This window comes from Opisthorchis viverrini (genome assembly GCF_000715545.1).
Source record: "Opisthorchis viverrini unplaced genomic scaffold opera_v5_510, whole genome shotgun sequence".
Lineage (NCBI taxonomy): Eukaryota > Metazoa > Platyhelminthes > Trematoda > Opisthorchiida > Opisthorchiidae > Opisthorchis > Opisthorchis viverrini.
In genome coordinates this window covers 15696-41034 of record NW_008752174.1, presented here as the reverse complement: position 1 = coordinate 41034, position 25339 = coordinate 15696, and the positions used below count along the sequence as shown (strand labels likewise).

General features: G+C 41.0%; 1 protein-coding gene across 1 annotated transcript; it reads left to right on the top strand.

Annotated features, from left to right (window-relative positions):
- Positions 1–343: 343 nt before the first annotated feature.
- T265_11511 (hypothetical protein) lies at positions 344–21426 on the top strand (the record flags this gene model as incomplete). The annotated part of the gene is made up of 9 exons (XM_009178187.1): positions 344–579; positions 1242–1323; positions 2746–2825; positions 4731–4912; positions 5629–5794; positions 8230–8353; positions 9023–9100; positions 10862–11219; positions 21296–21426. The coding sequence occupies 9 exons, from the start codon at positions 344–346 to the stop codon at positions 21424–21426; spliced, it is 1437 nt and encodes a 478-aa protein (XP_009176451.1).
- Positions 21427–25339: the final 3913 nt, after the last annotated feature.

The window sequence follows — 25339 nt, the reverse complement described above, 5'->3', positions numbered from 1 at the left end:
TGGAATAAACAAATAGAAATCCATTTTGGTCAAATTCGTTCCTCCGCTCTTCTATCATTCGCATGAGGTTATATGAGAATGGTATTAAAAATGTTACACATAATCAGTGCGTCTGTATCCATTCTTAAGATTCAGTGGGTAAAATCTAATTGCCACTGAGTTTCGCCGCAATGTGACCATTTATCTAGTGTACAAGCGAACGACAGATTCGGATGTATTTTCGAAGTCAAGGGATACCAAGTTTGCACAGCTCCGGTGTGCAGGTCGTTGTTCTTACTGAATGTTGAATTGTGGTCCACACAAGCCCTTCCAGAGTAGAATCATGCTTCCTGTTCTTTGGATAATGCATCCAAATACTGTTCTGGTAACTGATACTCCACCGAGTATGGATGATCTTACGCACTGTGCTTGCCTTCTTCACATTCCATTCCTCAATCTGTCTGTTGTCCTTAATTCACATGTCATTTGTGTTCTCATTCAGGCGGACGTTTACCACGCGTATAAAGTCGTGCGTGCAAACAAAGTTCCAGCGGAGAATATAATTACCTTCGCCTACGACGATATTGCAAACAATCCCAAGTAAATATCGCGCATAAATTTTGCTATATGTTAGCAAATAGAACGTTGAAAACGTGATTCGTTTTTTGCCTGTAACAGATCTCATTGTCTTGCCGTCTTTTCAGTCTATATAATTGTTGAGTTTGAGCTGCATATAATTATGGGACTTCGTGCGTAACTTCAGATGTCCTAACACATTTTCTTTTGGTTGATGTCTTTTCATGACTGTAGATACCATGGAATCCTGATGCAGGCAGCACATTCTGATGATGATGATGACGATGGTGATGACGATGTTAGTGATATGTACTCGTTCGAGTACTCGTTTCCATGGCATGTAATGAAACACATTGATATCTAGATGAGATGTCGTTGCATCACCAGGTTGATGATTTGGAGCAAATAGTAAGCAAGCAATCTAGGAATCTTAACATTTTGTAATGCAGCCGGAGAAGAGAAAAACCTTCTAAAGGAATTAATAATTAGTTCTTGCGTGCAGACTGTAAAAATCGTAAGTTGTTTATTGCCTTATTTGTTCGTTCGGCTGTAGCATCTTCAAGGCGCCTAGCTGCCATGACACACGATGGTTGCACGAGGGCTGGAACACTGCCAGGTTTCCAAGCCTAGACGGATGTAGTCGGGAAGAAGAGGACTCACTGCTACTTTTCATTCTTTTATTCCAGAAATCCGTTTAAAGGCAAAGTGTTCCATGAATACCAGCACGAAGATGTGTACAATGGTGTAGTGATAGACTACCGTGGAAAAGTAAGTCCGCGTTCCAGTGCGCAGCAATTAAGTAAATCTTGCATCAGTTCACCGTGCAACGCAAGGTGCAAGTATAATAACACTGCGGATCAAAACACAATACAAACAGCAGGCCACAATAATCGATTTTATTATATTACAGAATGATGAATTCATTTGTACGCACACTGTCATAAATTATTGGAGATCTCTCAGGGAACCCACGACCGATTTCAACGTTCTGCTTTTGGCCTTTCGAATATGCTAGGGTTCTTGTCAAACGACCCACGAAAATTGCACGAGGACCAACGCTGCGCCAATAGTTTCTCCGGGAAATACCCTGTAATATCCCGTGTGATGCACCAACCCAACCTAGCTGCGCGTCCAGGACAGCACATTCTTCTAGAGAACATCATATATAAGAAATATTCAACTGCGATTCAGTTGAGTGCTGATGAGTGATGCGCGCTTCCAGATAGCGGCTTTTTCTCACGTTTGTTGCATTCCTTATCTACTGACGTAGACGAGGGTTTCTTTTTAGTGCTTTCAGTTAGTCCATTTTTAACTCAACTACCAGCGCTAGGCTTGAGGGATAAATCCAAATGCCCTGCTTGACAAAAAGAGCAAAAATCGATTTATTCAGTTTGCGGCACAGAGCCTTCATCATGAATAAAATATGAGTGAACATGGAGGCATATCTTAGATTTGAAATACTTCTTAAGGTGAAATTGGAAGGCCAAATGCGGATCAAAATACAAACAGCAGGCCACAATAATCGATTTTATTATATTACAGAATGATGAATTCATTTGTACGCACACTGTCATAAATTATTGGAGATCTCTCAGGGAACCCACGACCGATTTCAACGTTCTGCTTTTGGCCTTTCGAATATGCTAGGGTTCTTGTCAAACGACCCACGAAAATTGCACGAGGACCAACGCTGCGCCAATAGTTTCTCCGGGAAATACCCTGTAATATCCCGTGTGATGCACCAACCCAACCTAGCTGCGCGTCCAGGACAGCACATTCTTCTAGAGAACATCATATATAAGAAATATTCAACTGTGATTCAGTTGAGTGCTGATGAGTGATGCGCGCTTCCAGATAGCGGCTTTTTCTCACGTTTGTTGCATTCCTTATCTACTGACGTAGACGAGGGTTTCTTTTTAGTGCTTTCAGTTAGTCCATTTTTAACTCAACTACCAGCGCTAGGCTTGAGGGATAAATCCAAATGCCCTGCTTGACAAAAAGAGCAAAAATCGATTTATTCAGTTTGCGGCACAGAGCCTTCATCATGAATAAAATATGAGTGAACATGGAGGCATATCTTAGATTTGAAATACTTCTTAAGGTGAAATTGGAAGGCCAAAATGAAGAGAGTGAACGTCGGGAACACTATTGTCACGAGAATAATTGGTCATGCATGTTCACCCGTTTCAGGATGTCACACGGGATAACTTCGTGAAAGTATTAAAAGGCGATGATAAACTTGAAGCCAACCAGAAGAAGGTGCTGAAAAGGTGAGTTTGCGCGGTAGTGGATATTATTGACGCACTTGCTGATCACAGCCAGAATTCTAGTTTTGCAGGTCGCCGTCTTCGGATTTACGAACTGCTCGTTTTGTATTCTCGTATGTAACATGGTACATAATCTCTGTAGGTATGCCTCTCAGAAGTCAGTCAAAACGGTTTGTCTCATTTTAGCGGAAACACGGTTTATCCATTTCTGACTATGGGTTATTATTTAATCATCCGCCCCAGTCGCCACTGTACAGAATTTTCAAAAATATTCAGGTATGCGCAGTTGTGAGTGGCCAAATTACTACTCGAACATGTACAAGTTGGGGTCGGTTGATCTTGGTTTACTCGGATTCAGGAGTTGTTTTAACTCACAGTGTTGTTTGGATCATCGAATTCCAAGTCCACTGGCGACCCTGTCGGTTAATGTTGGACCCTCAAATCTGTATCGCGATTCACCAATAATACTTAGCTTTTTGAATACCTGTCTCGCCTATGTGGGTTGCTAACGTCACAGTTGTTCTTTCGAAATTCATCCCACGCCTTCTTGACCCGCGCATGGCGAGATGGAAAGCGTCGGCATACGGAAACAAGCCCGGAAACGAGGCAAATATTTGTTCACTCGCAAACCATAGGTCTCTCATCCAGCCATTTATGCACACGTTTGATTTGCAATTGTGGCGAAATCCGTAATTAGCCGCTCTTTATGCGTGTTTTCTGATTAACCGGTGTTCCGTGCAGGGACCTGCGATAGCTGTTTCCGTATATATTCCCCGGTCTCGTGAACCAATCTTTTTTGTCCTCCATTTTTGCACCGTCTGCTTTGATTCCTGCTAAAACCATGTTCATTAAATGATCTAATATGTAGATAAACATAAAGGTAGATAAAATCTGTTCCAATACTAAGTTGAACAAATTCAGTTTTTCCGATCCCGCCAGTTGTTAGTTGGGACAGAGAACGAAAGGGAGATGGTCTATAGAATAGGAGATCGAAAATGCAAAATACATCTGCACGAAAAAAAAAATTAATTAACTAAAAGGGCATTCGCGAAAGCAAACTCCGAAAAATCAGGCTACAGCACAACAGCAATTCAGAAACAATCAATCAAAACGTACTAACGAAACCAGAAGTAGGAATGAGAGCCAATCGAATATGGAAAGCCAGAATGCAACACACTAGACATTGGTAGCCGATCAATCAGAACATGAACGAAATTTCTTCAGACAGAAGCTACTTAATGCAGCAATCGAATTCAGGTAGGCCAGACACAACGCAGCACAGTTCGAAATGGACCATTTGGACCTCGAGAAGTGTATGCTCCCTTCAGCCAGCCACAGACGTATAATATCAGACAGGTATGGAGTAACTTCCAAACCAAACACTAACTCATGGTGTCACTTCGGTTGGTGATGAAACATTTGCAAGCTGATCACAACCACCAGAGAACAGATGGACACCATCTTGAGCAACGACCAACAACGGAACATTTTCAGATCAATTTTATATATAAACGTATGTCTTCTTGGATATCCATGTTCAAAATGTGGGATCACCTTGCATATAATATTTGTCCTCAGTAGTGTATATATTATGTAGATATTTCAATAAACAGACGTGATCATGCTAACGGTAGCGTTTATTCGAAACATCTGAGTGTGACCGTTCCAACGGCAAGATGACAAAGCTAGCTGAAGCGAACAACTGCTTCTAAACATCCTCATGCAGTGAAAACCAAACCCGCTACAAGAATTCACCAACAGCAGCCCAAAGAATCGAATGTTCATCCCCGTATTCACGTAGCCATGCAAATAGGAGACAAGTCGAAGTTAATTTAGCTAGTGATTATATAAAGCAGCGGGTACAAAAAATATTCTGACGGACGTGTTCGCTATGCTTCTATTTCCGAGGGTCTTTTCTTGTGCTTTCCTATGTTTGAGAGCGCCAGCCCATAAGCTACTGCTCAAGACCACCTTATACTTTCTGCCCGATAACGGCGGTCCTAATGACAACGTGTTCGTCTTCTACTCTGGCCATGGTGGGACTTCCCATATTTACTTCCTAAATAAAGGAATAAGTTTAGTTAATTTTGGTAACGATGGTTTTAGCAAGCATTTTTTTATTTGGAAGCAAAATAGTAAACGGTTTTAAGAGGCTTAAGTAAACATTTTGGTGCAATGGCATTAGTAATTCTTTATAAAACTAGGTTTACAGTCAAGATGTTCTACACATCAAACGAAAAACGGAACACAAACTGCGGTGTTCGTACGTCACTCTCAAGAGTGACATCCCCGGGGATTCAAGTTTGATAGGCCGCATCAAGGTGCTTCAAATGACACCGTCACATGGACTTCGTTTTACGAAGATTAATGTCGTTCGACTCACATGATTTTGCGATCGATCCATTCAGACTGTTGAGCGAACGTAGATACAAGGAAGCTGGTCGTATACGGTCATTAATGAGGCGTACATCATCCGAAGGACGCGTCAGCTGAATTCCTCCAGACAAGACAACATATTGCTTTTCGCTTTTAGAGCGACAGCACGAATCCCAAATAGTTTGAAGTATATGTATTTATGTATGATAGACCAGCCTTTGATGAAAAGCCGAGAAGCAATGTACCACTGTTCCATCCTTATTAGAAATCCTCAGTGGTGAACCTAAAGATACAACGTGCAACCGTTTGGCCACAAGCGACCAACCAACAGCCTGATTTATCCGCAATAATTCAGGACATAACGCCACCCATTCTTCAATCAAGTGATCCACATCACTGGTGACTGATTCCTCGAGTGGCTCATCTCCAGCTCACGAGAAATTTTCTTCTTGTCTTGCGACAGCTGTACGCCATGGAGTTGAACGATACCCTCGCCTACATGCATTCAAAACAAATGTTCAACAAATTGGTGCTATACGTGGATACTTGCAAATCGGGCTCTATATTTCGCGACGTTCTTCCTTCAAATATGGGTAGTAAGTAGGGTAAATTTCTGGCTGATTTTTGCACGGATCATGCGAAATAGCATTCATAATATCAATCAACTATGTGACCGTTTTTATGCACTATTCACAGGTTTGCTGAAATTCCATCGACAGCCCACGACCGGTTTCGCTCTTCTTGGGACTCGTCAGGTAGGCGCAGTCCCCGTCAACATTATGTTTTACTTGAAAACAAATTACAGGAAATTAGCGAACCAATTTGGTTATTTAGAGCGACTCAACTGGAACCCAGCTGAATCACCCTTTTGTGATGTTCTCAGGCAACTGTGTGTTCTGCACCAGGCCGCTCATGTTTCAGTCGCTACGATATTGGAAATATCGCGATACACATATATATTGCAATGTACTACTCATAAGATTGCTGAGAATCTATCGACAGCAAATGAATGTATATTCGCTAATTTCGATGAATTTGGTTTCAAGTAGAATATAAGGTTGTCGGAAAGCCGGGGAATGCGCCTAACTGATAAGCCCCAATAAGGGTGAAACTGGTCGTTGGCAAATGGGTGTATATTCGCTAGGTTGGTGTGGTTTAAAGCAGCGTTGATTAGTAAAACAGAACAAAGTTCCATGCTCAATTTTTCTTGTACACATCGCGATCTTTGTATGAAAGTAGCCCCTGAGTCTATACGCAAGACGCGTGTAGCCGATGATAGCACAAAATCCAGCTTTCATCGGCTGCTGAGATAGTTTCATATGGGGGGAGGAAATCATTTTTAACCGGTCATTGTTTAGCCGGTACAACCCTTGTGATATTTTGGTCTCCCCTTGCAGCACGCAACAATTCCAAGCGGATGCCTTCATTGTAAATTATAAACGGATCGTGGGTCTTTTAAAAAAAAGTACACTAACGCATCAAATTACAGGTCTAATGATTGTGGCGTGATTACCTTTGATCTTTCACGTCAGTGTCTTTTTGAGGGGGTTCACCGTGAAAAAGCAGATTATAGGTTCACACGCTTATTCGATTTTGACGGGCTAACGCAACCAAACCCAGATAAATATCCCGTTCATGAGAGTGTTTGGCAAGCTCCGCCCAGTCCGGATTCAAGCCTTCATTAAGTTTTAGGGAGAGTCAACGACTATGTCTACCTGATTCGCCTCAAGAAGCATGATAACCCTTATGATCTGTCAAGGAAATGTCAGCGACCTTCTGAATTGTGTGCTAGTTTTAGACGTTTTGCAGCTTCATTAATTCTATGAGTCACAGGATCCGTTCGCCGATATTTTACCTCGCTATTTCACACAACTCTGATATTGACCTATATTATCTGTTGTCTAAACCTCTAAACCTGCAGTATACGCGACGACATCAGCCAACGAAGCTGAAGAATCCTGGGCGCTTTTCTGTTATGACATGCATATCGATGTTTGTCTAGCGGACGAATACTCGTATGCCTGGTTTTAGATTCGGAATACGTAAGTTTTAAAGGAAATGTTGCAGATAAGCCTGTCAGTTGTGGATGGGTAGCCCGGTTGTATTCAGCAGCCAGTGGTAGTCCACTTCATTCCCGAAACAATTTTTTTGTTTTCAAGCGTGGAGAAAATTTATGCCAATTCAGCAATCATGGCCGTCCGGTGTCCCGAAATAATTGAAGCAACAGCTGCATGTCCAAAATTTCTCACTAGCCGACCAATCGTGCTTACCTGTGAGGGGGCTATGAAAGACACTATCATATGTATGGGTGATATCAGTTTAATTAGCGCTCTACGATGGAGGCCGCCTGAATTCCACCGTAACTGTCCTTGAATCGATGTTATTGGAGATCTTGTTATCATTTTCGGTTCAGATGGCCTGAGTAATTGTCTGGAGCTGTAAGCGCATCGGAATGATTGTGATAAGCCAGCACCAAGTCTCTCTTCAATATATTTCGAGTATTTTCTTTTGAATAAGGCTTCAAGTGGATTTTGAATGCACGCAGGGAAGCTTCGATGTTGTATACGGTTGCTGACAGTGATGATGTGTATGACAATGATAACGATGCTGATGATGATAACGAATATGATGCTGGTGGTGGATCTCCTGAATGCCTTCGTCTCAATACATCGGTCAAAATTTATCAACGTGTAAATGGCGTCCCTGCTGTCAGTTTCTAGCCAGATTGTCCGACTAGGTATCGAAGGGGTAGGTATTTCGTGTGCTTGCTGTAGGCCAGCCCTGGAATTTCCTTTGGAATACTTGTACGGCAGTGAATCATCAGTATTGCCCCCTTTTGTTGCTCAAGATGATGGGGATGATAATGATGGTAATCAGGACCATAGGGCATCAAATCCTTAAGATGTGTTGTATGTGCATGTATGTGCCGTTGCATACCTCGGTTGTCTTAACTCTAGTGATGGTTTTCTAGGTTTCGACTCCAGCGCATTGGTCTTCAAATTGCGTAACCTGATCTGCCTGCACCAATTAGCTCCCCTTTGTCATTATCTCCCACCCGCTCGCAGAAAGACACAAATAAGCGTACACTAGAACAACAGTACGAGGAGGTAAAAAAGAGTACAGTGTTCAGTCACGTGATGAAATACGGTGAAATGGTGAGTCAAAAAACACAACAAAATGATTAATTTGGAAAACTTGCGAAAGGCAAACTTATGAAAATGAGTGTATTTATCGAGAATGCAGTTGTGTGATGGTCAATAATGAAAATACGTGTTTATGAAATTCGGGTCCATTAGACGAAATTCAGCAGGGTTGCTAGTCCAGGCATCTAGATATACAAGCCTAGCCGGTGGTACTTTTGGGATAACCGAGCAATGGCTTTCGGTACCTTGTGATTCATTTCATACGTTGCTGCGGTACAAAAGGAATTCGAATTTATATGAATCGTTCACAAGTAACTAAAAGGAAGAATAGATTTACACGATGACTGAAAGTTTCATCTGAAAAGTTGGCACTCGAGGGGCCGGTTAATATGTGGCCACGTGATGTGGTTTTCCGCGATTGAAAGTTGAACGCCTTGGACCTGAACGAGTAAACTTAGGTGATAATACTAGTGAATCGGTGGACATCAGTGCTATGCACTGATGTATGTGGGACGGTTTCGGAACTGATGTTCATTGAGCAACAGGACTTTTCATCACTAACTCGTGAGTATTAAGGTGTAAAATTAGAGTCATATGGTAAGCTGCTTCTTCATTGTATGGAACAAGACGCCATATTGGTTGATAATGAAATAACAAATGTGTGTTTATTGTTCATTTCAGGCGATGGGAAGTCTCCCAGTTGGAAAATTTCATGGTCATTATGATCTACTGATTCACCGGAACGGTGGGGGGATAGCAGTATGTGTTCAGCGAAGTATTCAATATTTTGGATGGTCTATTGGAACAGTTATTTCTTACGCCACTGGATGTTTGAGGAACCAAGTGGCCACCTCACGTTCCAATGACAGTCTAATAAGTTGTCATTTCGGTAGCTCAAACGCCTGCTAATTCAGAGCTGACTCAATAATCTCGAGTAAAATAATTTTTAATGGAAATGATAGTTAATCCGATAAACCTCTCCATGGGTTTGATAGTGATTACTAGGCAGATAGACAGATAGATAGATAGATAGATAGATAGATAGATAGATAGATAGATAGATAGATAGATAGATAGATAGATAGATAGATAGATAGATAGATAGATAGATAGATAGATAGATAGATAGATAGATAGATAGATAGATAGATAGATAGATAGATAGATAGATAGATAGATAGATAGATAGATAGATAGATAGATAGATAGATAGATAGATAGATAGATAGATAGATAGATAGATAGATAGATAGATAGATAGATAGATAGATAGATAGATAGATAGATAGATAGATAGATAGATAGATAGATAGATAGATAGATAGATAGATAGATAGATAGATAGATAGATAGATAGATAGATAGATAGATAGATAGATAGATAGATAGATAGATAGATAGATAGATAGATAGATAGATAGATAGATAGATAGATAGATAGATAGATAGATAGATAGATAGATAGATAGATAGATAGATAGATAGATAGATAGATAGATAGATAGATAGATAGATAGATAGATAGATAGATAGATAGATAGATAGATAGATAGATAGATAGATAGATAGATAGATAGATAGATAGATAGATAGATAGATAGATAGATAGATAGATAGATAGATAGATAGATAGATAGATAGATAGATAGATAGATAGATAGATAGATAGATAGATAGATAGATAGATAGATAGATAGATAGATAGATAGATAGATAGATAGATAGATAGATAGATAGATAGATAAATAAACCGACTGACCGACAGTCAGACAGAAAGTCTGACTGACAGGCGGATGGAAGACAAATAGACAGACAAACAAACAGAAGGACATATAGATAGGCACGTTTTTAGACGAACAGCGACCAAACTACATGAATACAGCGCAGCGAACCAATTGTAGATCAAACACATCGAGCGTGTGATGACTGACTCCAGAATGCTCGGTGATAATCGAGCTGATGTCGAAAACCTATCAGACAGACGGACGGCTGCATAGATAGGGACGTTTTTGAATGAATACCGACCAATTTACATAAACACAGCAGAGCGAGCGAATCGTAGGTTAACCACGTCGAGCGTGTGATGACTGACTCTAGCATGGTCAGTGACAATCGAGCTGATGTCGATGACAAGCACTTCACCGATTGCAATTATTCGTCGATTTTATGTTACACACTCCGACGGAACATGGTGTTTACCGCTGACCATGAAACGAGCAGAGAAATTATCACCTGGTAAACTCTGCAACGGAATGGTTGCTGCATCAACGAGTTTTGTTGGATTTGTTCACGGCATAAAACTACACATGAGAGTTAAGGCCCCGTTTCAGATATTCAGCAAAACCCATGAAACGTTTAGTGATGTTCTGCGTACTCCAAACTAATGTACAGAAGAATGAATTTTGTCAGTAATCGGCGTTGCCCTGGCAACCGAATCATCTAGGAAGTCAATTCTTTCAATCGTCATTGACAGAGTTCCTGTTAACAATAGGTGTTGCTCAATTGTTTCCCTGGTTCCAGCCGAATTCTGCAGATAGAAAGCCCTCTTGCAAGGCGCATTTGTTTTCAAAGTCTCGACGCATGATGCAGGCCGCAACCGAGGGAGAACACGAAATCGCTTGGCAAAGGCTGCACAAAAATCCAATTCGTAAAGATGCGCAAGAAATCTGTAACAGGCTCTGTACTACCTCCCACAAATATTCTTCTCGCTTCTTCCAGCTTGGCTTGGTTCTCAGGGATACCTTTCGCGACATCGTCGTGGATGTGACGACCCACCATAAGCCAACGTTAAAGAGCTTGTCCAAGAGGGATGAGCTCATGTGTTTCAAGGAAGTATTCGATCAATTCCGGACGCACTGCCTCACAATTCAGCAGGCAAGTTGATCTCGTGATGCCCTGAAATAAGGGTGTGCAAAAATGTGCATACATTACTAGCCAATGCACTCACCCACGGCGTCATGTAAGGCGAGCCTCAGTCTCAAAAGTGCCCTTAGTTGAATGTCCAGTAAATGATCTTTCGGGGTAATGTGGCGTCAGGTAGGCGAGCCTCAGTCTCAAAAGTGCCCTTAGTTGAATGTCCAGTAAATGATCTTTCGGGGTAATGTGATGCTCACACCAAACGGACCTTCGTTCTTTTCCTTAAATTGGACGTTCATCCCGGAACATGGTTTTCAGTAGTTCAACATCTTGTAAGGCAATTTCCGTCACAAACCATTATCACTAAGCTGACCGATGGAAAGTATAAATTGATGTAGATAAATCGGAATTTTAAACAATGCGAAGTGTAATGGAGTAAGAATATAGGTATGCCAAATTTGACAGCTGCTGGATGAAGCTGCCTGAATTCAATTCAGTTCATTTCATTTCAGTTCAGTTCACCTCTGTTTAATTCAGTTCACTTCAGTTGAGTTCATTTCACTTCTGTTTCATTCAGTTCAGTTCAGTTCAGTTCAGTTCAGTTCAGTTCAGTTCAGTTCAGTTCAGTTCAGTTCAGTTCAGTTCAGTTCAGTTCAGTTCAGTTCAGTTCAGTTCAGTTCAGTTCAGTTCAGTTCAGTTCAGTTCAGTTCAGTTCAGTTCAGTTCAGTTCAGTTCAGTTCAGTTCAGTTCAGTTCAGTTCAGTTCAGTTCAGTTCAGTTCAGTTCAGTTCAGTTCAGTTCAGTTCAGTTCAGTTCAGTTCAGTTCAGTTCAGTTCAGTTCAGTTCAGTTCAGTTCAGTTCAGTTCAGTTCAGTTCAGTTCAGTTCAGTTCAGTTCAGTTCAGTTCAGTTCAGTTCAGTTCAGTTCAGTTCAGTTCAGTTCAGTTCAGTTCAGTTCAGTTCAGTTCAGTTCAGTTCAGTTCAGTTCAGTTCAGTTCAGTTCAGTTCAGTTCAGTTCAGTTCAGTTCAGTTCAGTTCAGTTCAGTTCAGTTCAGTTCAGTTCAGTTCAGTTCAGTTCAGTTCAGTTCAGTTCAGTTCAGTTCAGTTCAGTTCAGTTCAGTTCAGTTCAGTTCAGTTCAGTTCAGTTCAGTTCAGTTCAGTTCAGTTCAGTTCAGTTCAGTTCAGTTCAGTTCAGTTCAGTTCAGTTCAGTTCAGTTCAGTTCAGTTCAGTTCAGTTCAGTTCAGTTCAGTTCAGTTCAGTTCAGTTCAGTTCAGTTCAGTTCAGTTCAGTTCAGTTCAGTTCAGTTCAGTTCAGTTCAGTTCAGTTCAGTTCAGTTCAGTTCAGTTCAGTTCAGTTCAGTTCAGTTCAGTTCAGTTCAGTTCAGTTCAGTTCAGTTCAGTTCAGTTCAGTTCAGTTCAGTTCAGTTCAGTTCAGTTCAGTTCAGTTCAGTTCAGTTCAGTTCAGTTCAGTTCAGTTCAGTTCAGTTCAGTTCAGTTCAGTTCAGTTCAGTTCAGTTCAGTTCAGTTCAGTTCAGTTCAGTTCAGTTCAGTTCAGTTCAGTTCAGTTCAGTTCAGTTCAGTTCAGTTCAGTTCAGTTCAGTTCAGTTCAGTTCAGTTCAGTTCAGTTCAGTTCAGTTCAGTTCAGTTCAGTTCAGTTCAGTTCAGTTCAGTTCAGTTCAGTTCAGTTCAGTTCAGTCGCACTTCAGGTGTGTATTTTCATTTTTCTTATCCGGTCGGTCTACAAAGGAAATGAATGCACGATAAATGTCGTTTTGAGTAAGAGTCTATTTGTGTGTTTTGTAATAGTTATTGAGAATGTATTAGAGCAGGTGAACGCCATCAGTCCAATATTTTATCGGCCCTTTCTTGAAGCCATCCAAAAATCCAACGTGATTCGTAAAGATGCGCAAGAAATCTGTAACAGGCTCTGTACTACCTCCCACAAATATTCTTCTCGCTTCTTCCAGCTTGGTCACGTTCTCAGGGATACCTTTCGCGACATCGTCGTGGATGTGACGACCCACCATAAGCCAACGTTAAAGAGCTTGCTTGTGAGGGATGAGCTCATGTGTTTCAAGGAAGTATTCGATCAATTCCGGACGCACTGCCTCACAATTCAGCAGGCAAGTTGATCTCGTGATGCCCTGAAATAAGGGTGTGCAAAAATGTGCATACATTACTAGCCAATGCACTCACCCACGGCGTCATGTAAGGCGAGCCTCAGTCTCAAAAGTGCCCTTAGTTGAATGTCCAGTAAATGATCTTTCGGGGTAATGTGATGCTCACACCAACAGCACCTTCGTTCTTTTCCTTAAATTGGACGTTCATCCCGGAACATGGTTTTCAGTAGTTCAACATCTTGTAAGGCAATTTCCGTCACAAACCATTATCACTAAGCTGACCGATGGAAAGTATAAATTGATGTAGATAAATCGGAATTTTAAACAATGCGAAGTGTAATGGAGTAAGAATATAGGTATGCCAAATTTGACAGCTGCTGGATGAAGCGTTCAGTTCAGTTCAGTTCAGTTCAGTTCAGTTCAGTTCAGTTCAGTTCAGTTCAGTTCAGTTCAGTTCAGTTCAGTTCAGTTCAGTTCAGTTCAGTTCAGTTCAGTTCAGTTCAGTTCAGTTCAGTTCAGTTCAGTTCAGTTCAGTTCAGTTCAGTTCAGTTCAGTTCAGTTCAGTTCAGTTCAGTTCAGTTCAGTTCAGTTCAGTTCAGTTCAGTTCAGTTCAGTTCAGTTCAGTTCAGTTCAGTTCAGTTCAGTTCAGTTCAGTTCAGTTCAGTTCAGTTCAGTTCAGTTCAGTTCAGTTCAGTTCAGTTCAGTTCAGTTCAGTTCAGTTCAGTTCAGTTCAGTTCAGTTCAGTTCAGTTCAGTTCAGTTCAGTTCAGTTCAGTTCAGTTCAGTTCAGTTCAGTTCAGTTCAGTTCAGTTCAGTTCAGTTCAGTTCAGTTCAGTTCAGTTCAGTTCAGTTCAGTTCAGTTCAGTTCAGTTCAGTTCAGTTCAGTTCAGTTCAGTTCAGTTCAGTTCAGTTCAGTTCAGTTCAGTTCAGTTCAGTTCAGTTCAGTTCAGTTCAGTTCAGTTCAGTTCAGTTCAGTTCAGTTCAGTTCAGTTCAGTTCAGTTCAGTTCAGTTCAGTTCAGTTCAGTTCAGTTCAGTTCAGTTCAGTTCAGTTCAGTTCAGTTCAGTTCAGTTCAGTTCAGTTCAGTTCAGTTCAGTTCAGTTCAGTTCAGTTCAGTTCAGTTCAGTTCAGTTCAGTTCAGTTCAGTTCAGTTCAGTTCAGTTCAGTTCAGTTCAGTTCAGTTCAGTTCAGTTCAGTTCAGTTCAGTTCAGTTCAGTTCAGTTCAGTTCAGTTCAGTTCAGTTCAGTTCAGTTCAGTTCAGTTCAGTTCAGTTCAGTTCAGTTCAGTTCAGTTCAGTTCAGTTCAGTTCAGTTCAGTTCAGTTCAGTTCAGTTCAGTTCAGTTCAGTTCAGTTCAGTTCAGTTCAGTTCAGTTCAGTTCAGTTCAGTTCAGTTCAGTTCAGTTCAGTTCAGTTCAGTTCAGTTCAGTTCAGTTCAGTTCAGTTCAGTTCAGTTCAGTTCAGTTCAGTTCAGTTCAGTTCAGTTCAGTTCAGTTCAGTTCAGTTCAGTTCAGTTCAGTTCAGTTCAGTTCAGTTCAGTTCAGTTCAGTTCAGTTCAGTTCAGTTCAGTTCAGTTCAGTTCAGTTCAGTTCAGTTCAGTTCAGTTCAGTTCAGTTCAGTTCAGTTCAGTTCAGTTCAGTTCAGTTCAGTTCAGTTCAGTTCAGTTCAGTTCAGTTCAGTTCAGTTCAGTTCAGTTCAGTTCAGTTCAGTTCAGTTCAGTTCAGTTCAGTTCAGTTCAGTTCAGTTCAGTTCAGTTCAGTTCAGTTCAGTTCAGTTCAGTTCAGTTCAGTTCAGTTCAGTTCAGTTCAGTTCAGTTCAGTTCAGTTCAGTTCAGTTCAGTTCAGTTCAGTTCAGTTCAGTTCAGTTCAGTTCAGTTCAGTTCAGTTCAGTTCAGTTCAGTTCAGTTCAGTTCAGTTCAGTTCAGTTCAGTTCAGTTCAGTTCAGTTCAGTTCAGTTCAGTTCAGTTCAGTTCAGTTCAGTTCAGTTCAGTTCAGTTCAGTTCAGTTCAGTTCAGTTCAGTTCAGTTCAGTTCAGTTCAGTTCAGTTCAGTTCAGTTCAGTTCAGTTCAGTTCAGTTCAGTTCAGTTCAGTTCAGTTCAGTTCAGTTCAGTTCAGTTCAGTTCAGTTCAGTTCAGTTCAGTTCAGTTCAGTTCAGTTCAGTTCAGTTCAGTTCAGTTCAGTTCAGTTCAGTTCAGTTCAGTTCAGTTCAGTTCAGTTCAGTTCAGTTCAGTTCAGTTCAGTTCAGTTCAGTTCAGTTCAGTTCAGTTCAGTTCAGTTCAGTTCAGTTCAGTTCAGTTCAGTTCAGTTCAGTTCAGTTCAGTTCAGTTCAGTTCAGTTCAGTTCAGTTCAGTTCAGTTCAGTTCAGTTCAGTTCAGTTCAGTTCAGTTCAGTTCAGTTCAGTTCAGTTCAGTTCAGTTCAGTTCAGTTCAGTTCAGTTCAGTTCAGTTCAGTTCAGTTCAGTTCAGTTCAGTTCAGTTCAGTTCAGTTCAGTTCAGTTCAGTTCAGTTCAGTTCAGTTCAGTTCAGTTCAGTTCAGTTCAGTTCAGTTCAGTTCAGTTCAGTTCAGTTCAGTTCAGTTCAGTTCAGTTCAGTTCAGTTCAGTTCAGTTCAGTTCAGTTCAGTTCAGTTCAGTTCAGTTCAGTTCAGTTCAGTTCAGTTCAGTTCAGTTCAGTTCAGTTCAGTTCAGTTCAGTTCAGTTCAGTTCAGTTCAGTTCAGTTCAGTTCAGTTCAGTTCAGTTCAGTTCAGTTCAGTTCAGTTCAGTTCAGTTCAGTTCAGTTCAGTTCAGTTCAGTTCAGTTCAGTTCAGTTCAGTTCAGTTCAGTTCAGTTCAGTTCAGTTCAGTTCAGTTCAGTTCAGTTCAGTTCAGTTCAGTTCAGTTCAGTTCAGTTCAGTTCAGTTCAGTTCAGTTCAGTTCAGTTCAGTTCAGTTCAGTTCAGTTCAGTTCAGTTCAGTTCAGTTCAGTTCAGTTCAGTTCAGTTCAGTTCAGTTCAGTTCAGTTCAGTTCAGTTCAGTTCAGTTCAGTTCAGTTCAGTTCAGTTCAGTTCAGTTCAGTTCAGTTCAGTTCAGTTCAGTTCAGTTCAGTTCAGTTCAGTTCAGTTCAGTTCAGTTCAGTTCAGTTCAGTTCAGTTCAGTTCAGTTCAGTTCAGTTCAGTTCAGTTCAGTTCAGTTCAGTTCAGTTCAGTTCAGTTCAGTTCAGTTCAGTTCAGTTCAGTTCAGTTCAGTTCAGTTCAGTTCAGTTCAGTTCAGTTCAGTTCAGTTCAGTTCAGTTCAGTTCAGTTCAGTTCAGTTCAGTTCAGTTCAGTTCAGTTCAGTTCAGTTCAGTTCAGTTCAGTTCAGTTCAGTTCAGTTCAGTTCAGTTCAGTTCAGTTCAGTTCAGTTCAGTTCAGTTCAGTTCAGTTCAGTTCAGTTCAGTTCAGTTCAGTTCAGTTCAGTTCAGTTCAGTTCAGTTCAGTTCAGTTCAGTTCAGTTCAGTTCAGTTCAGTTCAGTTCAGTTCAGTTCAGTTCAGTTCAGTTCAGTTCAGTTCAGTTCAGTTCAGTTCAGTTCAGTTCAGTTCAGTTCAGTTCAGTTCAGTTCAGTTCAGTTCAGTTCAGTTCAGTTCAGTTCAGTTCAGTTCAGTTCAGTTCAGTTCAGTTCAGTTCAGTTCAGTTCAGTTCAGTTCAGTTCAGTTCAGTTCAGTTCAGTTCAGTTCAGTTCAGTTCAGTTCAGTTCAGTTCAGTTCAGTTCAGTTCAGTTCAGTTCAGTTCAGTTCAGTTCAGTTCAGTTCAGTTCAGTTCAGTTCAGTTCAGTTCAGTTCAGTTCAGTTCAGTTCAGTTCAGTTCAGTTCAGTTCAGTTCAGTTCAGTTCAGTTCAGTTCAGTTCAGTTCAGTTCAGTTCAGTTCAGTTCAGTTCAGTTCAGTTCAGTTCAGTTCAGTTCAGTTCAGTTCAGTTCAGTTCAGTTCAGTTCAGTTCAGTTCAGTTCAGTTCAGTTCAGTTCAGTTCAGTTCAGTTCAGTTCAGTTCAGTTCAGTTCAGTTCAGTTCAGTTCAGTTCAGTTCAGTTCAGTTCAGTTCAGTTCAGTTCAGTTCAGTTCAGTTCAGTTCAGTTCAGTTCAGTTCAGTTCAGTTCAGTTCAGTTCAGTTCAGTTCAGTTCAGTTCAGTTCAGTTCAGTTCAGTTCAGTTCAGTTCAGTTCAGTTCAGTTCAGTTCAGTTCAGTTCAGTTCAGTTCAGTTCAGTTCAGTTCAGTTCAGTTCAGTTCAGTTCAGTTCAGTTCAGTTCAGTTCAGTTCAGTTCAGTTCAGTTCAGTTCAGTTCAGTTCAGTTCAGTTCAGTTCAGTTCAGTTCAGTTCAGTTCAGTTCAGTTCAGTTCAGTTCAGTTCAGTTCAGTTCAGTTCAGTTCAGTTCAGTTCAGTTCAGTTCAGTTCAGTTCAGTTCAGTTCAGTTCAGTTCAGTTCAGTTCAGTTCAGTTCAGTTCAGTTCAGTTCAGTTCAGTTCAGTTCAGTTCAGTTCAGTTCAGTTCAGTTCAGTTCAGTTCAGTTCAGTTCAGTTCAGTTCAGTTCAGTTCAGTTCAGTTCAGTTCAGTTCAGTTCAGTTCAGTTCAGTTCAGTTCAGTTCAGTTCAGTTCAGTTCAGTTCAGTTCAGTTCAGTTCAGTTCAGTTCAGTTCAGTTCAGTTCAGTTCAGTTCAGTTCAGTTCAGTTCAGTTCAGTTCAGTTCAGTTCAGTTCAGTTCAGTTCAGTTCAGTTCAGTTCAGTTCAGTTCAGTTCAGTTCAGTTCAGTTCAGTTCAGTTCAGTTCAGTTCAGTTCAGTTCAGTTCAGTTCAGTTCAGTTCAGTTCAGTTCAGTTCAGTTCAGTTCAGTTCAGTTCAGTTCAGTTCAGTTCAGTTCAGTTCAGTTCAGTTCAGTTCAGTTCAGTTCAGTTCAGTTCAGTTCAGTTCAGTTCAGTTCAGTTCAGTTCAGTTCAGTTCAGTTCAGTTCAGTTCAGTTCAGTTCAGTTCAGTTCAGTTCAGTTCAGTTCAGTTCAGTTCAGTTCAGTTCAGTTCAGTTCAGTTCAGTTCAGTTCAGTTCAGTTCAGTTCAGTTCAGTTCAGTTCAGTTCAGTTCAGTTCAGTTCAGTTCAGTTCAGTTCAGTTCAGTTCAGTTCAGTTCAGTTCAGTTCAGTTCAGTTCAGTTCAGTTCAGTTCAGTTCAGTTCAGTTCAGTTCAGTTCAGTTCAGTTCAGTTCAGTTCAGTTCAGTTCAGTTCAGTTCAGTTCAGTTCAGTTCAGTTCAGTTCAGTTCAGTTCAGTTCAGTTCAGTTCAGTTCAGTTCAGTTCAGTTCAGTTCAGTTCAGTTCAGTTCAGTTCAGTTCAGTTCAGTTCAGTTCAGTTCAGTTCAGTTCAGTTCAGTTCAGTTCAGTTCAGTTCAGTTCAGTTCAGTTCAGTTCAGTTCAGTTCAGTTCAGTTCAGTTCAGTTCAGTTCAGTTCAGTTCAGTTCAGTTCAGTTCAGTTCAGTTCAGTTCAGTTCAGTTCAGTTCAGTTCAGTTCAGTTCAGTTCAGTTCAGTTCAGTTCAGTTCAGTTCAGTTCAGTTCAGTTCAGTTCAGTTCAGTTCAGTTCAGTTCAGTTCAGTTCAGTTCAGTTCAGTTCAGTTCAGTTCAGTTCAGTTCAGTTCAGTTCAGTTCAGTTCAGTTCAGTTCAGTTCAGTTCAGTTCAGTTCAGTTCAGTTCAGTTCAGTTCAGTTCAGTTCAGTTCAGTTCAGTTCAGTTCAGTTCAGTTCAGTTCAGTTCAGTTCAGTTCAGTTCAGTTCAGTTCAGTTCAGTTCAGTTCAGTTCAGTTCAGTTCAGTTCAGTTCAGTTCAGTTCAGTTCAGTTCAGTTCAGTTCAGTTCAGTTCAGTTCAGTTCAGTTCAGTTCAGTTCAGTTCAGTTCAGTTCAGTTCAGTTCAGTTCAGTTCAGTTCAGTTCAGTTCAGTTCAGTTCAGTTCAGTTCAGTTCAGTTCAGTTCAGTTCAGTTCAGTTCAGTTCAGTTCAGTTCAGTTCAGTTCAGTTCAGTTCAGTTCAGTTCAGTTCAGTTCAGTTCAGTTCAGTTCAGTTCAGTTCAGTTCAGTTCAGTTCAGTTCAGTTCAGTTCAGTTCAGTTCAGTTCAGTTCAGTTCAGTTCAGTTCAGTTCAGGAAGTGTAATGGAGTAAGAATATAGGTATGCCAAATTTGACAGCTGCTGGATGAAGCTGCCTGAATTCAATTCAGTTCATTTCATTTCAGTTCAGTTCACCTCTGTTTAATTCAGTTCACTTCAGTTGAGTTCATTTCACTTCTGTTTCATTCAGTTCAGTTCAGTTCAGTTCAGTTCAGTTCAGTTCAGTTCAGTTCAGTTCAGTTCAGTTCAGTTCAGTTCAGTTCAGTTCAGTTCAGTTCAGTTCAGTTCAGTTCAGTTCAGTTCAGTTCAGTTCAGTTCAGTTCAGTTCAGTTCAGTTCAGTTCAGTTCAGTTCAGTTCAGTTCAGTTCAGTTCAGTTCAGTTCAGTTCAGTTCAGTTCAGTTCAGTTCAGTTCAGTTCAGTTCAGTTCAGTTCAGTTCAGTTCAGTTCAGTTCAGTTCAGTTCTGTTCAGTTCAGTTCAGTTTAATTTTGCTCTAGTTTAACTTTGTTTCTGTTTGAACTAAGCCGAGTTATGGAATTTGGAATGTGATGTAGATAAATCGGTATTTTACACAATGGGAAGTGTTATGGAGTAAGCATATGGGTATTACAAGACTAAGAGCCTCTGGCGGAAGTGGCCTGTTTTCAATTCAGTTCGCTTCAATTCAGTTCACTTCTTCAGATCAATGTTCAATTCAGATAAGTTAAGTTTAGTTCAGTTCAGTTCAGTTCAGATCAATTCAATTTCACTTTAGTTTAGTTTAGTTAAGTTCACTTTGAACCCATTGTGAACTGAGTTCTAACCAGCAAAAAACAAAAGCCACGAAAATGTGATAGATGGATGTTGGAAGTGACACAGGACAGCCGTGAGTAGGGGCTTCCTTGTTTGTGCAGGGTCCTGTGTTCAACACTGCTAAGGAATATACTGAAGCATGATGTGGTCAGCATATCTGGCTGGGATCGTTAGGTCTGTTCTTAAAAACGCACAATTTTTAGTAGGATTTTTCCGATCAAATAGATGGCCAACCGACAGAAAGCTGGAACAATTGTTGCGGTTGTAGAAAGATATCCCCAAGATGATATCCATGACTAATGAACTCGAATACCTCTGTCTCACTTTGGGTGTGTATCTTGTTTTCAATGTTTTGACAGCCACTTTCAAACCTCTTTTGACTTATCCTCTGTTTATTCTGTATAAGATGGTATATATCCCTCTTTTTGATCAATGATACAAGCCTGTTTTGTACGAAACTCGTTCGATTCTACTTGCAATTATTATGGTTGAAAGGCCGCGGATGCCCAGCTATTGCGCTGTGTGACTCACTACGGTTCATTTGTGTCCCCTGTCGAAAACATAGTCGTTTACAAGCGGGAGCATTTGACAAATTCTGTCGGGTTCAAGCAGGCCATGAGTTTGACGGAAACTCTGGGACTCCGACTACCTGATGAGCCTTAAGACGGGCGAAACCAGTTATCGCTTTACTACGTATTTTGTTTCGTGGATTTCACACATTTTCACCCGTCTGTTACGTAGCTTAAATATTGTGCGCATTCTTGACTGGTATCGTGCGAGTCCTAATCAAAACGTTTCGAAATGTTCGGAATTCAGATATACCGATATTCAACAACCCCTCTTACAAATACCAGTTTTAATCGCGGACCCAATATCTACTTGATATTCAGTGTGCCTCAGAGCCAATCATCCAACTGTTTAGCATAATCGCCAGGTTTTTACGAAAATACTGGAGGCTGTTGGTGAACGTTTGGAGGAATCTTGTGTGAAAACATAGCCCTCTTCTTTTGAAAACATTCTCAGTCATTAGTACAAACCTATGCTCAAAATGTGGCATGCGTAGATTTTTGTATGTGTGGTGAATCATTAGCTCTAACGATTAGATTGACTTCTTAGCTGAGATCCTGGTATCTATCTGTCTTCAGGTCCCCGAGGTAGCCCAGCATACAACACATTTGATGGAGTTGTGCAAAGCCGGATACGAGGTTGGAACCCTCATCGACTCTGTCCACAACGTCTGTTCCTAACGGACACGCCCTTTGTTGCCTGATTTTGCCAAAATAAAATGACTTACAGCTGTTCCGTATCATGATTTGCAGTCGCCGCGAAACAAGAGTTGTGTTTTTCTATCAAGCTAGCCGTCCAAAGATGGCTCGGTAAAAACCAATAGCATTTAGGTAAAACCGTCAGGATTCTCAAACTTTGTGGACTCATCAAGACGCCTCCACATATCTGACGTAGCAATGCACGTTAGGTCCACAGGACGGACAAACATAGGCCAGTCGGCCGACACAGCTAGAACAGTTTTGTGTCGTCTCTCGACTCAAACCCACTACTAAAATTTCGGTGTCTTTCGTGATCACTCTAGACGTGATAGAGACGCATCATCAAACTTAGCCCCATCGACTTTCGATGAGCTCTAATACAGCCCTCTAGAGATTTATCGGATGCATAAATGAGATCTTTGGGAAGGGGTAATCTGTCGAATAATCAGACTGGTATGGAGTCTTTTGGAATTTTCTGTCTTGAGCAGTTGTTCTCTTAACACATTTTCCATGTGATGTTATTGTATCATATTCATCAAATGGTCAAAGTTAATGCGCAGGTGACGGGAAGAGATCAACTACAAGCCAGATGCATTTAGTCCGGAATCATTTTCCAGGTACCACAAAGAAGAAATTTTGGACACGCCGGATGCGCAGTACCGCACAGAAATCAGCACAATGGACAGATCGATTAATAGAGGAGGAAGAATACCTGCTTGGGAAATGAACAATAAAACGCCAGGCGACAAAACAAGCCTGTTGATTACTCGGTTGTTACGCAATAAAATCTCTTCAACTATTCTTGAAATGTCCTGCTACCATAAGAATGCTGAACAACCTTCAGCAAATCACCGCAGGTCTCACTTTTGTACGTTTCATTTGATAGGCGTACAGTCTCATGTCCAATTGAAGCAAGGTTGATAGAACATCGCAGATGAACAAATCAAAGACGAATAAAGCCACCGAGTACATACGGTGTGGCAGATGGCACTAACGTACAAATTCACTCCGTACTGGACAGTCATTCTGCGGTTGACCAGAGCTGTTAACCCACAGAGTGCGACGGAAGTGTTTATGTAAAATGTGCACAACAATATACAAAATCTTCAGCTACACCTCCTCTTTGAATTCATATCAGAGTAAAAGTAAAGGAATATTACTGGTACTGCTTTTTCCACTCGTGTGCCTAGTGCCTGAAAGGATACACAGCACCCTAATTCCAAACAAGCGTGTGCGTGCTAGTGGAAAAGTTACAACGGCTCCGCGCTATTTAAAGAGCACTTTCTTGCATTCATGCAGGCAGTCCGATAGGCGTTTAGTGAACTCCCATCAATATCGATCGTTCTTCTGTGAGATGCCTGTACGCCAATCATATTCGGTCGTGTTTCTGTGAGATGCCGGTACGCTAACCATATTTGGGAGTGCTTCTGTGGCATGGATGATCGCTCATTGGCTGTAGCTGGATTGGTTGAATGACTGACCGGCCTGCATGCTTGCCGGACCCCCTACTCAGATTTTTGTGGAGTTTTAGGGTGTCAGTGGGTTCCGACCTTCTTAGGGTTATCTTCATGAATCGGACCTTCCTGATAAATACAAACACTCTCATTCGCACATTGACTACGTCTTAATGGGGCACTCAACTGAACACAAATAATTCTCTCGTTCATACTGATCTTCTTCAGCTAGATTTTAAATTAAGCAAAGTTTCAGAATTATCTTCGATGACGATTTGATTAATCCCTCTCGGTGCGCGAATTACTCGTGGTTTTATTTGTGTCCAAATGATGAATCACCTAAACGTTGCTCCTTCAGAGGATGGTTAAATCACCGTATGTAGGAGTATGATATTTGGCCACGTTGCAATTCTCAGGACAAGCTAAATCGGAATTGGCATTTTGTTTCCCTAAGTTGCAGATTCACTAACCTAAATGATGTCTTTTACAATAGGAGACGAAAACTGAGCAAGACGCAAGAGACTTAACCTGTCGATTTTTTCCCAGACTGAATGTGCTACGAAAACGGCAAAAGCGAATCGGGCACCTCGGTCTAGCACCCACTTCCTAATTTTTTAGATTCACAACGAAAACCACTGAACAACTATTAGATGCCCCGTATTAGAGTGAGGGCATTGCTTCTAGAGATTTCGAGATAGCTCAGTGGTTAGCGGACGAAATGAGTGACCGGAGCTTTCACGGTCCGGGCATAAGCCTGGCATTTCGGCTGCTCCTGTTTAGAATTCGAGAGTGTCTCGAGTTGCATTGAAAAGTGGGACGGTAGAAAGATTAGCAATTTGGTACAAAGAAACTTGATATTGGCTTTAAGGGCCCAAAAGGCGTTCTTAAACAAGCAATGCGAACGTTTCCTGATTTCATCTATGAGGGAGTGAGAACTGAGTTCCGCACGTATATTGGTATAAACGGAAGGAATATAAATACAGATTACAGCACAGCGTAACATGTGACACCTATGTATTCCAATTGGCGTATATGTGCAGCATTCACTTAGTGTGTTTTTCAAATATAACGTTGTGTTTGGACACTTTAAGATCAGCTACATAAGAATCATCTGTATTGGGAACATCATGGGTGCCGTTAACATACTTACATCTGGTACTGAGCTCAATCTGGTCAGTGTGTCTCTGGTCAAAAGGGAGATCCTCCGAATCAAGAACGGTAATCACACGTTTGCTGTTTGGTCAAAGTGTTATTCTGATAGCTGGTCGTAACTCACCACCATTGAAAAATGTAATGTCATCCGATTTGGCACAGTCAAGACTAGTACGCAACGTACAGTATTCAAATAGAAGCGCAGGAATTTTCCTGTATTGCATTGAGAAATTCTGGATTCCACAGTCAAATCACACATATGAAGTAGGGTAAAATGAAGCATTGACAGCTCACAGTGTTCGGAAAAATTTCTCAGCAGACCTATTTGGCTGATGATGTCGTAGAGCTGTAAGATGTCGACATCGAAAAACTTACAATCACCACTCGAGGGATTCTGCATTGAAATGTGTGCCATTGTCAACGACCTATGCAGTTGGGACATCAAACAGACAACTTGCATATTTAGCGAAATCAGGAATAAAACGGGAGTAATAGAGAAGGGCTCTTGGAAGTGACCGCAGTTCTTGCAGATTTGTTGGTGATGGCACATTTACCTTAGGAGATGACAGGTTTGTATTGGGTTTCAAACCACTGCCAAGCATAATGTCACCAAGACATAAAAATGATAGAACACCACAGGTGAATTTATTGGGGTGAACAGCTACAATGAAACCGGAAAATCGATCAAGCAAGATCGACAGACGCATACCATGAGTAACTTTGTCAGCAGCATGAAATTATCTCGATACGTCTCAAAACCCTCTAAATCGTTTTACTAGTATTCATAACTTGTTGAGATACAGCTGGTGAATTATTCAGACCAAATAAAAGGCAGTTTGATCGGAATAAACCAAAATGTGTGTAGATCATGGTAAGATGACTAGACGCTTCACCCAGTGGTTTTTGAAGACAGACATTCTTTATTTAGATTTTTGAGAATAAACTTGAACGCCATAAACAACACAGTACATATCGGACTATTCCTTAGTGCATGTACGTTGTAGTAGCCACTCATTTAGTGTTAGCCGGTAGTCTCCACAGATTATTGGAGTAAAACCATCAACCTTTATTGTTGTTAATATCCGAGTTGCCCAATTCGATGATTCGACAGGAATCAGTATTCTTTTCCCTCGCACTAATTTTAATGTTTGACGAACAGGTTCGCGTACGACAAAAGAGAGAATTTGACCTTTGAGAAATGTGGGATCTCCTGCGACTTCGAGTTTCACCTCGAGCAACTGCAGGCCACCTGTAGCCTTAGAAGATTTATGAACCGGTTGTTTGAATTC